The sequence below is a fragment of the Somniosus microcephalus genome, unplaced genomic scaffold (assembly GCF_052327205.1).
Source record: "Somniosus microcephalus isolate GS21.2 unplaced genomic scaffold, FLI_Smic_1.0 scaffold368, whole genome shotgun sequence".
NCBI lineage: Eukaryota > Metazoa > Chordata > Chondrichthyes > Squaliformes > Somniosidae > Somniosus > Somniosus microcephalus.
Window position 1 is genome coordinate 184102 of NW_028225555.1, and position 14916 is coordinate 199017.

The window sequence follows — 14916 nt, forward strand, 5'->3', positions numbered from 1 at the left end:
TGAACAACATGTGGAACAATATTCACTACTCAAAAATATAATGAGACAGAGTTTATCAAATTTAAAAAGAACCATTACTAAACCATGGCAACAGGAAGTCTTACCAATTATATGTATCTACATACCCTACTGCTCAGAACCAACAGGTTCCTACTCCTGGACTGCCGAGTACATGGACAGTTTACACTGAATGTTTCACGGTCTTTCAGATATAAAAGGAACCAAGGCCTCTTGTACTGAGATCTGACAGATTGTTACCCTGACAACAGAGGAAATCACTCACCGACAATAACTGAAAACGGAAATAACAAAACCAGCATCACATGTTCGGAGTTTAGTGAAGAACATTAACCCTGAACATTCAGCCAGTGTTTCTAACCATGAAGCTGCGATTCCAATAACAGATTTTTTACACCACCAGACCTGACACTGCGGGTTTACTGAATCCACCGCCAGTTCCAGCTGTACAGGACATTAAGCAGTGCCACATCTACAGAAATACATCAATAAAATAGTCACATTGTTGGAGATACACCCTGTGACCGCTGGAAATCAGATTGTCTTAAACTATCTAAATCTGTTACTGTTATGGAATGGTATGTATTCATACACCTGGATCATGGGACCAACAAGAAACTTTTTCTGACAACACAAAATAATTTTACTAATCATTAAAATATAAGGTTTACATATCATTTTATCAGTTTTTACTAAAACGATAATCATTTAATTCAACTGCCATCGTGAAATTCAGAAATAGATTTACTGATAGAAAATAACTCAGTAAATCCAGCGTCAGTTCAGAATTGTAATTCACAACATGGTGCAGTTTGTCACGGAGTGCAGCTTGGAACAGAAACATAGAAGATAGGAGCAGGAGTAGGCCATTCGGCCCCTCGAGCCTGCTCTGACATTCAATGAGATCATGGCTGATCTGATCCTAACCTGAAATCTTCTATCACTCTCCATCCACCCGAGCCCATGTGGTCTCCCAGGAGAGGCGAAAAACCAGATAAATGACCCAATGGCCAATTTGGGAGAAAAAAATCTGGGAAATTCCTCTCCGACCCATCTAGGCGATCGAAACTCGTCGAGATCACTCTGTCCCTATATTTTCTACAGTACTTACCTTCTGTAAAGGCGATCTCCACCCTAGCCAGGAACAGGAATAAAACCATCTCCTGAAATCTAACACAGAATTAGAACACAGTAGGATCAGAACCAGGCTACACAGCCCCTGGGCCCACTCCACTACCCACAGGGCCATGACCATTCCGAACCTAGACTCATGTCCAATTTCCTGCCCGCTCCCTGTAACCCTTAATTCCCTTTACTTCTAGGAAACTATCTATTTCTGTTTTAAATTTACTTAATGATGTAGCTTCCACAGCTTTCTGGGGCAGCAAATTCCACAAACCTACCACCCTGAGTGAAGAAGTTTCTCCTCATCAGTTTTGAAAGAGCAGCCCCTTATTCTAAGATTATGCCCCCTCGTTCTAGTTTCACCCATCATTGGGAACATCCTCACCGCATCCACCCGATCAAGCCCCTTCACAATCTTATATGTTTCAATAAGGTCGCCTCTCTTACTTCTGAACTCCAATGTGTAGAGTCCCAATCTACTCAACCTCTCCTCATATGTCCACCCCCTCATCCCCGGGATTAACTGAGTGAACCTTCTTTGTACTGACTCGAGAGCAAGTATGTCTTAAGTATGGACACCAAAACTGTATGCAGTATTCCAGGTGCGGTCTCACCAATACCTTGTACAACTGCAGCAATACCTCCCTGTTTTTATATTCTATCCCCCTAGCAATAAAAGCCAACATTCCATTGGCCTTCTTGATCACTTGCTGCACCTGCATACTAACTTTTTGAGTTTCGTGCACCAGGACCCCCAGATCCCTTTGTACTACGGTACTTTCCAGTTTCTTGCCATTAAGATAATAACTTGCTCTATGATTTTTCCTGCCAAAGTGCATAACCTCACACTTTCCAGTATTGTATTCCACCTGCCAAATCTCTGCCCACTTACTTAGCCTGTCTATGTCCCTTTGCAGGTTTTTTATGTCCTCCTCACTCACTACTTTCCATCCCATCTTTGTATCATCTGCAAACTTTGATATGTTACACTCGGTCCCCTCCTCCAAATCGTTAATATAGATTGTGAAGAGTTGGGGACCCAGCACTGACCCCTGCGGAACACCACTAGTTACTGGTTGCCAGTCTGAGAACGAACCTTTTATCCCAACTCTCTGCTTTCTGTTAGAGAGCCAATCCTCCACCCACGCCAGAATATTACCCCCAATCCCGTGATTTTTTATCTTGAGCAATAATCTTGTGTGGCACCTTGTCGAATGCCTTTTGGAAGTCTAAATACACTACGTCCACTGGTTCCCCTTTATCCACCCTGTATGTTACTTCCTCAAAAAACTCAAGCAAATTTGTCAAACATGACTTCCCCTTCATGAAACCTCGAGCCTGCTCCGCCATTCAATGGGATCATGGCTGATCATCCAAATTCAGTACCCGGTCCCTGCTTTCTCCCCATATCCCTTGATCCCTTTAGCCTTAAGAAATATATCTAACTCCTTCTTGAATATATTTAATGAATTGGCCTCTATTGCCTTCTGTGGTAGAGAATTCCACAGGTTCACTACTCTCTGGGTGAAGAAATTCCTCCTCATCTCTGTCCTAAATGGCTTACCCCTTATCCTTAGACTGTGACCCCTGGTTCTGGACTCCCCCGCCATCGGGAACATCCTTCCTGCATCTAGTCTGTCTAGTCCTGTTAGAATTTTATAAATTTCAATGAGATCCCCTCTCATTCTTCTAAACTCCAGCGAGTATAAGCCCAATTGACCCAATCTCTCCTCATACATCATTCCTGCCATCCCAGGTATCAGAAACATTGAAACATAGAAGATAGGAGTAGGCCATTCGGCCCCTTCAGCCTGGTGAATCTTCGCTGCACTCCTTCCATGGCAAGTACATCCTTCCTCAGATAAGGCGACCAAAACTGCACACAATACTCATGGTGTGGTCTCACCAAGGCCCTGTACAACTGCAGCAAGACATCCTTGTTCCTGTACTCAAACCCTCTTGCTACGAAGGCCAACATACTATTTGCCTTCTTAACCGCCTGCTGCACCTGCATGCTTACCTTCAGCGATTGGTGCACAAGGACGCCCAGGTCTCGTTGCACTTCTCCTTCTCCCAATCTATTGCCAATCAGATAATAATCAGCCACCTTGTTTTTGACACCGAAGTGGATAACCTCGCATTTATCCACGTGAAATTGCATCTGCCATGCCTCTGCCCAATCACCCAACCTGTCCAAATCATACTGGAGTTTCTCTGCATCCTCCTCACAGCACACACGTCCACCCAGGTTTGTGTCATCTGCAAACTTGGAGATATTACATCTCGTTCCCTTGTCCAGATCATTAATATATATTGTGAATAGCTGGGGTCCGAGAACTGATCCCTGGGGTACCCCACTAGTCACTGCCTGCCACTCGGAAAAAGAGCCATTTATTCCAACACTTTGCTTTCTGTCTGCCAACCAGTTATCTATCCAAGTCAATACCTTGCCCCCAATCCCATGTGCCTTAACTTTACACGCTAATCTCTTATGCGGGACCTTATCGAAAGCCTTCTGAAAGTCCAAACACACCACATCCACTGGTTCTCCCTTACCTATTTAACCAGTTACATCCTCAAAAAATTCCAGTAGATTAGTCAAGCGCGATTTACCTTTTTAGATCCATGTTGACTTTGTCCGATCCGGTCACTGTTTTCCAAGTGCTCTGCTATTACATCTTTTATAATGGACTCTAGCATTTTCCCCACTACCGATGTCAGGCTTATCGGTCTGTAATTCCCCGTTTTCTCTCTACCATCTTTTTTGAATAGTGGGGTAACATTAGCTACCCTCCAATCCATGGGAACTATTCCAGAGTCTATCGAATTTTGGAAGATGACCAGCAATGCATCTACTGTTTCTCGGGCCACTTCCTTAAGTACCCTAGGATGTAAATTATCAGGCCCTGGGGATTTATCGGCCTTCAATCCCGTCAATATCCCTACAAATACTGATTTCTTTCAGTTCCTCCCTCTCATTAGACCCTATGTTCCCCGACATCTCTGGGAGGTTATTTGTGTCCTGCTTTGTGAAGACGGAACCAAAGTATGTATTTAATTGGTCTGCCATTTCTTTGTTCCTCATTATAAATTCCCCTGATTCTGACTGCAAGGGACCTACACTCGACTTCACCAATCTTTTTCCTCTTCACATATCTATAAAAGCTTTTACAGTCAGTTTATATGTTCCCTGCAAGCTTACTCTCATACTCTATTTTCCCCTCTTAATTAATCCCTTTGTCCTCCTTTGCTGAATCCTAAACTGCTCCCAACCCTCAGGTTTACTGCTTTTTCTGGTCAATTTATATGTCCTCTCCTTGGATCTTATGCTATCCCTAATTTCCCTTGTTAGCCACGGTTGAGTCAACTTTTTTTTTATTATTATGCCAAACAGAGATGAACAAATTCTGTAGTTCATCCATGCGATTTGAATGTTTGCCATTGCCTATCCACCGTCAACCCTTTGAGTAACATTCCCCAATCAATCCTACCCAACTCGCGCCTCATACAGGTAGACTATCCTTTATCCGAAAACCTCGGGACCAGCCGTGTTTCGGTTTTCGGAGAATTTCGGATTTCGGAAGGTGGGCCGGCAGGGGTCCGCGGGGGGGGTCGTGCGCACGACCCCCCGCCGACCCCGACCCCCCCGCCGACTTACGGTCAGGGTCGGCGGGGGGGGGGGGGGGGGTCGGCGGGGGGTCGTGCGCACGACTTACGCTGACGCTCAGCGTAAGTCGGCGGGGGTCCGCGGGGGGGGGGGTTGGCGGGGGTCGGGGGTGTCTGCGGGGGGTCGTGCGCACGACTTACGCTGGACTTACGCTGACTGAAAAAACCTTCGGTTTTTAGAGGGTTTCGGAAGTCCGGATAAAGGGTAGTCTACCTCTACCATCGTAGTTTCCTTTATTTAAATTCAGGACCCTAGTCTCCAAGTCAACTACTTCACTCTCCATCTTAATGAAGAATTCTATCATATTATGATCGCTCCGACCCAAGGGGCCTCGCACAACAAGATTGCTAATTAATCCTCTCATTACATAATACCCAGTCTAAGATGGCCTGATCTCTACTTGGTCCCTCAACATATTGGTCCAGGAAACCATCTTGTATACACTCCAGGAATTCCTCCTCCACAGTATTGTTACTAATTTGGTTAGCCCAATCTATATGTAGATTAAAGTCACCTGTGTTAACTGCTGTGCCCTTATTGCACGCTTCTTTAATTTACCTTTTAATGCCATCTCCAACCTCAGCATTAATGTTTGGGGGTCTATATGACACTCCCACTAACGTTTTCTGCCCCTTGGTATTTCTCAGCTCTACCCATACAGATTCCACATCATCAGAGCTAATATCCTTCCTTACCATTGTGTTAATCCCTCTTTAACCAGCAATGCTACCCCACCTCCTTTTCCTTTTTGTCCATCTTTGCTGAATATTGAATACCCCTGGATGTTGAGTTCCCAGCCTTGGTCACCCTGGAGCCATGTTTCCGGAATCCCAATCATACATCCGTTTACCTCTATTTGCACAGCTAATTCATCCACCTTATTACGAATGCTCCTCGCATTAAGACACAAAGCCTTCAGGCTTGTTTTTTTAACCCTCTTAGACCTTTTTAGAATTATTATTTACTGTGGCCATGTTTGATTTAAACCCTTGATTTCTCTGTCTGCCACTTTTGTTTTTCTCCTTCCTGTCTTTTGCTTTTATCCTTGTTTCCCTTTCCTCTGTCTCCCTGCTCATGTTCCCAACCCCCTGCCATTTTAGTTTAAACCCTCCCCCACAGCACTAGCAAACACTCCCCCTAGGACATCGGTCCCGGCCCTGCCTAGGTGCAAACCGTCCATTTTGTACTGGTCCCACCTCCCCAGAACCGGTTCCAATGTCCCAGGAATTTGAATCCCTCCCCCTGGCACCATTCCTCTAGCCACGTATTCATCTGAAATATTCTTCTATTTCTACTCTGACTAGCACGTGGCACTGGTAGCAATCCTGAGATTACTACCTTTGACGTCCTGTTTTTTTAATTTACCTCCTAACTCCCTATATTCAGCTTTTAGGACCTCATCCCGTTTTTTACCTATATCGTTGGTACCTATATGCACCACGACAACTGGCTGTTCACCCTCCCCTTCCAAAATATTCTGCAGCCACTCAGACATCCTTGACCCTTGCACCAGGGAGGCAACATACCATCCTGGAGTCACGTTTGCGGCCACAGAAACACCTATCTGTTCCCTGTACAATAGAATCCCCTATTACTATAGCTCACTCTTTTTCGTCCCGTCCTGTGCAGCAGAACCACCCACGGTGCCAGGAAGTTGGCTGCTGCTGCCTTCCCCTGATAAGCCATCCTCCCCAACAATATCCAAAGCGGTATATCTGTTTGAGAGGGGTATGACCACACGGGACCCCTGCACTACCTGCCTGCGCCTACTACTCTGCCTGGCCATCACCCATTCTCTTCCTGCCTGTGCAGCCTTTACCTGCAGTGTGACCAACTCCCTAAATGTACTATCCACGACGTCCTCAGCATCGTAAATGCTCCAGTATGTATCCACTCGCAGCTCCAGCGCCGCATGTGGTCTGCCAGTAGCTGCAGCTGGATACACTTCCCGCACACATGGTTGTCAGGGACACAGGAAGTGTCCCTGATTTCCCACATAGTGCAGGAAGAGCATACCATGGCAGAGCTCTCCTGCCATGACTTACCTGTTAATTAAATCAAATTAAATTAAAAGTGAGGCAGGTATGGGGACCCAGGAGGTGGAGGAGCCTCAGCCTTTGCAATTGTCCAACAGGTTCGAGGTTCTTGCGGCCTGTATGGGTGAAAGCGGTGGCTGCAGGGTGGATGAGCAAACTGACCGTGGCACCGAGGTACAGGAAGCGATTCAAGCGGGGGGAGTTAATAGGAAGATAGTGGTCATTGGACAGCATAGTCAGGGGGATAGATACAGTTCTCTGCAGCCAAGAGCGGGAGTCCAGACAGCTGTGTTGCCTGCCGGATGCCAGGATTCAGGACATCTGCTCTGGGCTGGAGAGGAACTTGCAGTGGGAGGGGGAGGAGCCAGTCGTCGTGGTCCATATAGGTACCAATGACACAGTTAGAACTAGGAAAGAGGTTCTGCTGAGACTGTGCAGCTAGGGGCTAATTCAAAAAGCAGAACCTCAAGGGTAATAATGTCTGCATTATTACCTGAGCCACGAGCAAATTGGCATAGGGTAAATAAAATTAGAGAGATGAATGCGTGGCTCACAGACTGGTGTGGGAGAAATGGGTTTTGATTCCTGGGGCACTGGCACCATACTGGGGAAAGTGGGATCTGTATCGTTGTGATGGTCTTCACCCGAACCATGCTGGGACCAGTGTTCTGGCGAGTCATATAACTAGGGCGGTAGAGAGGGTTTTAAACTAAATAGTGGGATCAAACTTGTTGAGATGTGGTAAATCAAAGAGTGGAGACAAGGCAAGAGAGAAAGGTATTAATATGGGAAATGATAAACAGACCGTGACAGGAAGGGATAGAGAGGACAAATCTAAGAGTAAATCAACAGATAAGGCTAGAGGTTACAAAAATAATAAAAGGACAAAACTAAAGGCTCTGCATCTGAATACACGTAGCATTCGAAACAAAACAGATGAACTGATAGCGCAAATAGAAATAAATAAGTCTGATCTGATCGTCATTACAGAAACATGGCTGCAGGATGACGTCGATTGGGACCTGAATATTGAAGAGTACGTGACATTTAGGGAGGACAGAAAGCTAGGAAAAGGTGGAGGGGTGGCTCTGTTAATTAATGGTATTAGCACAATAGAGAGGGATGACCTAAGTTCAGGAAACCAGGATGTAGGAGCGGTTTGGGTAGAGATGAGAAATGATAAAGGCAAGAAGTCACTTGTGGGAGTGGTGTACAGGCCCCCTAACAGTAACCACACGGTAGGATGGAGTATAAAGGAAGAAATAATGGGAGCTTGTCAGAAAGGTACGGCAATAATCATGGGGGATTTAATCTACACAGAGACTGGAAAAATCATACCGGCAAAGGTAGCATAAATGAGGAGTTCATAGAATGTTTTCGGGATAGTTTCTTACAACAGCACGTTCTGGAGCCAACCAGAGAGCAGGCTATACTAGACCTGGTATTGTGCAACGAGATAGGATTAATTAATGACCTCATAGTGAAGGAGCCCCTAGGTAGCAGCGATCATAATATGATTGAATTTTACCTTCAGTTTGAGGGAGAGAAGAGTGGGTCCTAGACTAGTATTTTAAGCTTAAATAAGGGCAATTCTGAGGGCATGAAAGCAGAGCTAGCTAAAGTGAACTGGCAAATTAGGTTAAGGGAGAGGTCAATAAAGATGCAGTGGCAGACATTTACGGGGATATTTCAGAATACACAGAATAGATACATTCCAAAGAGAAAGAAAATTTCCAAGGGGAGGACCCACCATCCGTGGTTAACTAAAGAAGTTAAAGAAAGTATCAAACTTAAAGAAAAAGCAGATAATTGCGCAAAGGCGGCTGGCAGCTCAGAAGATTGGACAGAATATAAAAAACAGCAGAGCATGACGAAAAGATTAATTAAGGAGAGAAAAATTAGAGTATGAGAGAAAGCAAGCTAGAAATATAAAAACAGATAGTAAGAGTTTCTATAGATATTTTAAAAAGAAAAAAGTGTTAACAAAGTGAGCATTGGTCCTATAGAAAGTGAGTTTGGGGAATTAATAATGGAAAATAAGGAGATGGGAGCTGAATTGAACAGGTATTTTGCATCGGTCTTCACTATAGAGGATTCAAGTAACATCCCAGAAATAGCTGTAAATCAGGAAATGGAAGGGAGGGAGGAACCAGTGTGTATCGGAGTCAGTCAATCAGACTCTCTCTGACCTTTCTCCCCAGTCCATCTCCAGGACCAGTGTGTATCTGAGTCAATGGGACTCTCTGACCTTTCTCCCCAGTCCATCTCCAGGACCAGTGTGTATCTGAGTCAATGGGACTCTCTCTGACCTTTCTCCCCAGTCCATCTCCAGGACCAGTGTGTATCTGAGTCAATGGGACTCTCTCTGACCTTTCTCCCCAGTCCATCTCCAGGACCAGTGTGTATCTGAGTCAATGGGACTCTCTCTGACCATTCTCCCCAGTCCATCTCCAGGACCAGTGTGTATCTGAGTCAATGGGACTCTCTCTGACCTTCCTCCCCAGTCCATCTCCAGGACCAGTGTGTATCTGAGTCAATGGGACTCTCTCTGACCTTTCTCCCCAGTCCATCTCCAGGACCAGTGTGTATCTGAGTCAATGGGACTTCCTCTTACCTTTTTCCCCAGTCGATCTCCAGGACCAGTGTGTATCTGAGTCAATGGGACTCTCTCTGACCTTTCTCCCCAGTCCATCTCCAGGACCAGTGTGTATCTGAGTCAATGGGACTCTCTCTGACCTTCCTCCCCAGTCCATCTCCAGGACCAGTGTGTATCTGAGTCAATGGGACTCTCTCTGACCTTCCTCCCCAGTCCATCTCCAGGACCAGTGTGTATCTGAGTCAATGGGACTCTCTCTGACCTTTCTCCCCGGTCTATCTCCAGGACCAGTGTGTATCTGAGTCAATGAGACTCTCTCTGACCTTTCTCCCCAGTCTATCTCCAGGACCAGTGTGTATCGGAGTCAATGGGATTCTCTCTGACCTTTCTCCCCAGTCCATCTCCAGGACCAGTGTGTATCTGAGTCAATGGGACTCTCTGACCTTTCTCCCCAGTCCATCTCCAGGGCCAGTGTGTATCTGAGTCAATGGGACTCTCTCTGACCTTTCTCCCCAGTCCATCTCCAGGGCCAGTGTGTATCTGAGTCAATGGGACTCTCTCTGACCTTTCTCCCCAGTCCATCTCCAGGACCAGTGTGTATCTGAGTCAATGGGACTCTCTCTGACCTTTCTCCCCAGTCCATCTCCAGGACCAGTGTGTATCTGAGTCAATGGGACTCTCTCTGACCTTTCTCCCCAGTCCATCTCCAGGACCAGTGTGTATCTGAGTCAATGGGACTGTCTCTGACCTTTCTCCCCAGTCCATCTCCAGGACCAGTGTGTATCTGAGTCAATGGGACTCTCTGACCTTTCTCCCCAGTCCATCTCCAGGACCAGTGTGTATCTGAGTCAATGGGACTGTCTCTGACCTTTCTCCCCAGTCTATCTCCAGGACCAGTGTGTATCTGAGTCAATGGGACTGTCTCTGACCTTTCTCCCCAGTCCATCTCCAGGACCAGTGTGTATCTGAGTCTATGGGACTCTCTCTGACCTTTCTCCCCGGTCTATCTCCAGGACCAGTGTGTATCTGAGTCAATGAGACTCTCTCTGACCTTTCTCCCCAGTCCATCTCCAGGACCAGTGTGTATCTGAGTCAATGGGACTCTCTCTGACCTTTCTCCCCAGTCCATCTCCAGGACCAGTGTGTATCTGAGTCAATGGGACTCTCTGACCTTTCTCCCCAGTCCATCTCCAGGACCAGTGTGTATCTGAGTCAATGGGACTCTCTCTGACCTTTCTCCCCAGTCCATCTCCAGGACCAGTGTGTATCGGAGTCAATGGGACTCTCTCTGACCTTTCTCCCCAGTCCATCTCCAGGACCAGTGTGTATCTGAGTCAATGGGACTCTCTCTGACCTTTCTCCCCAGTCTATCTCCAGGACCAGTGTGTATCTGAGTCAATGGACTCTCTGACCTTTCTCCCCAGTCCATCTCCAGGTCCAGTGTGTATCTGAGTCAATGGGTCTCTCTCTGACCTTTCTCCCCAGTCCATCTCCAGGACCAGTGTGTATCTGAGTCAATGGGACTCTCTCTGACCTTTCTCCCCGGTCTATCTCCAGGGCCAGTGTGTATCTGAGTCAATGGGACTCTCTCTGACCTTTCTCCCCAGTCCATCTCCAGGACCAGTGTGTATCTGAGTCAATGGGACTCTCTCTGACCTTTCTCCCCGGTCTATCTCCAGGGCCAGTGTGTATCTGAGTCAATGGGACTCTCTCTGACCTTTCTCCCCAGTCCATCTCCGGGACCAGTGTGTATCTGAGTCAATGGGACTCTCTCTGACCTTTCTCCCCAGTCTATCTCCAGGACCAGTGTGTATCTGAGTCAATGGGACTCTCTCTGACCTTTCTCCCCAGTCTATCTCCAGGACCAGTGTGTATCTGAGTCAATGGGACTCTCTGACCTTTCTCCCCAGTCTATCTCCAGGACCAGTGTGTATCTGAGTCAATGGGACTCTCTCTGACCTTTCTCCCCAGTCCATCTCCAGGACCAGTGTGTATCTGAGTCAATGGGACTCTCTGACCTTTCTCCCCAGTCCATCTCCAGGACCAGTGTGTATCTGAGTCAATGGGACTCTCTCTGACCTTTCTCCCCAGTCCATCTCCAGGACCAGTGTGTATCTGAGTCAATGGGACTCTCTCTGACCTTTCTCCCCAGTCCATCTCCAGGGCCAGTGTGTATCTGAGTCAATGGGACTCTCTCTGACCTTTCTCCCCAGTCCATCTCCAGGACCAGTGTGTATCTGAGTCAATGGGGCTCTCTGACCTTTCTCCCCAGTCTATCTCCAGGGCCAGTGTGTATCTGAGTCAATGGGACTGTCTCTGACCTTTCTCCCCAGTCTATCTCCAGGGCCAGTGTGTATCTGAGTCAATGGGACTGTCTCTGACCTTTCTCCCCAGTCTATCTCCAGGGCCAGTGTGTATCTGAGTCAATGGGACTCTCTCTGACCTTTCTCCCCAGTCTATCTCCAGGGCCAGTGTGTATCTGAGTCAATGGGACTCTCTGACCTTTCTCCCCAGTCCATCTCCAGGACCAGTGTGTATCTGAGTCAATGGGACTCTCTCTGACCTTTCTCCCCAGTCTATCTCCAGGACCAGTGTGTATCTGAGTCAATGGGACTCTCTCTGACCTTTCTCCCCAGTCCATCTCCAGGACCAGTGTGTATCTGAGTCAATGGGACTCTCTCTGACCTTTCTCCCCAGTCCATCTCCAGGACCAGTGTGTATCTGAGTCAATGGGACTCTCTCTGATCTTTCTCCCCAGTCCATCTCCAGGACCAGTATGTATCTGAGTCAATGGGACTCTCTCTGGCCTTTCTCCCCAGTCCATCTCCAGGACCAGTGTGTATCTGAGTCAATGGGACTGTCTCTGGCCTTTCTCCCCAGTCCATCTCCAGGACCAGTGTGTATCTGAGTCAATGGGACTCTCTCTGGCCTTTCTCCCCAGTCCATCTCCAGGACCAGTGTGTATCTGAGTCAATGGGTCTCTCTCTGACCTTTCTCCCCAGTCTATCTCCAGGACCAGTGTGTATCTGAGTCAATGGGACTTCTTCTTACCTTTCTCCCCGGTCGATCTCTGGAAGCTCTTTGAATCAGAAGGGTTCTCTCTGGTTGGTGCTCTCACAATCCTGTGCTGGTTCACCTGCTGTCGTTCCTCAGTCTACAATCCCTGTTTACTCTGAGCTGTGAACCTTTCTCAATCACTCAGTCAATCACCGGGAGATCTAATTATGGCAAAACAGAAAACAACATGAAAAGTGTGAAGTAATGTAATGTAGACCTTTCTTCAGCTTAATAAAAATAAAAGTTTGGGTCCGAGTGCTTCTGTCTGATTTTTGTCCCTTCTCTCAGATCCCCGCCATGGCTTCCAGCAAATCACACTGTCTGATCTCACTGGGCCCATCCTCCCCGGGTTACACACTGTCTGATCTCACTGGGCCCATCCTCCCCGGGTTACACACTGTCTGATCTCACTGGGCCCATCCTCCCCGGGTTACACACTGTCTGATCTCACTGGGCCCATCCTCCCCGGGTTACACACTGTCTGATCTCACTGGGCCCATCCTCCCCGGGTTACACACTGTCTGATCTCACTGGGCCCATCCTCCCCGGGTTACACACTGTCTGATCTCACTGGGCCCATCCTCCCCGGGTTACACACTGTCTGATCTCACTGGGCCCATCCTCCCCGGGTTACACACTGTCTGATCTCACTGGGCCCATCCTCCCCGGGTTACACACTGTCTGATCTCACTGGGCCCATCCTCCCCGGGTTACACACTGTCTGATCTCACTGGGCCCATCCTCCCCGGGTTACACACTGTCTGATCTCACCGGGCCCATCCTCCCCGGGTTACACACTGTTTGATCTCACTGGGCCCATCCTCCCCGGGTTACACACTGTCTGATCTCACTGGGCCCATCCCCGGGTTACACACTGTCTGATCTCACTGGGCCCATCCTCCCCGGGTTACACACTGTCTGATCTCACTGGGCCCATCCTCCCCGGGTTACACACTGTCTGATCTCACTGGGCCCATCCTCCCCGGGTTACACACTGTCTGATCTCACTGGGCCCATCCTCCTCGGGTTACACACTGTCTGATCTCACTGGGCCCATCCTCCCCGGGTTACACACTGTCTGATCTCACTGGGCCCATCCTCCCCGGGTTACACACTGTCTGATCACACTGGGCCCATCCTCCCCAGGTTACACACTGTCTGATCTCACTGGGCCCATCCTCCCCGGGTTACACACTGTCTGATCTCACTGGGCCCATCCTCCCCGGGTTACACACTGTCTGATCTCACCGGGCCCATCCTCCCCGGGTTACACACTGTCTGATCTCACTGGGCCCATCCCCGGGTTACACACTGTCCGATCTCACTGGGCCCATCCTCCCCGGGTTACACACTGTCTGATCTCACTGGGCCCATCCTCCCCGGGTTACACACTGTCTGATCTCACTGGGCCCATTCTCCCCGGGTTACACACTGTCTGATCTCACTGGGCCCATCCTCCCCGGGTTACACACTGTCTGATCTCACTGGGCCCATCCTCCCCGGGTTACACACTGTCTGATCTCACTGGGCCCATCCTCCCCGGGTTACACACTGTCTGATCTCACTGGGCCCATCCTCCCCGGGTTACACACTGTCTGATCTCACTGGGCCCATCCTCCCCGGGTTACACACTGTCTGATCACACTGGGCCCATCCTCCCCAGGTTACACACTGTCTGATCTCACTGGGCCCATCCTCCCCGGGTTACACACTGTCTGATCTCACTGGGCCCATCCTCCCCGGGTTACACACTGTCTGATCTCACTGGGCCCATCCTCCCCGGGTTACACACTGTCTGCTCTCACTGGGCCCATCCTCCCCGGGTTACACACTGTCTGATCTCACTGGGCCCATCCTCCCCGGGTTACACACTGTCTGCTCTCACTGGGCCCATCCTCCCCGGGTTACACACTGTCTGATCTCACTGGGCCCATCCTCCCCGGGTTACACACTGTCTGACCTCACTGGGCCCATCCTCCCCGGGTTACACACTGTCTGATCTCACTGGGCCCATCCTCCCTGGGTTACACACTGTCTGATCTCACTGGGCCCATCCTCCCCGGGTTACACACTGTCTGATCTCACTGGGCCCATCCTCCCCGGGTTACACACTGTCTGATCTCACTGGGCCCATCCTCCCCGGGTTACACACTGTCTGATCTCACTGGGCCCATCCTCCCCGGGTTACACACTGTCTGCTCTCACTGGGCCCATCCTCCCCGGGTTACACACTGTCTGACCTCACTGGGCCCATCCTCCCCGGGTTACACACTGTCTGATCTCACTGGGCCCATCCTCCCTGGGTTACACACTGTCTGATCTCACTGGGCCCATCCTCCCCAGGTTACACAGTGTCTGATCTCACTGGGCCCATCCTCCCCGGGTTACACACTGTCTGATCTCACTGGGCCCATCCT

General features: G+C 48.8%; 1 protein-coding gene across 2 annotated transcripts in view; it reads right to left on the reverse strand.

Moving 5' to 3' along the window:
* The window catches only part of LOC147081794 (NACHT, LRR and PYD domains-containing protein 3-like), a 151941-nt gene extending 139356 nt beyond the window's left edge, over window positions 1–12585 (reverse strand). Inside the window, exon 1 of one of the 2 annotated variants that reach the window (XM_085980667.1) lies at window positions 1130–4733. In XM_085980667.1, the coding sequence (XP_085836793.1) occupies window positions 1130–1178 (49 nt within the window). In that variant the 5' untranslated portion in view covers window positions 1179–4733. Of the gene's footprint in view, window positions 1–1129; window positions 4734–12493 lie in introns of those variants that run through there. The other variant, XM_085980666.1, reaches the window with a different exon arrangement.
* Between the last annotated feature and the right edge of the window lie 2331 nt (window positions 12586–14916).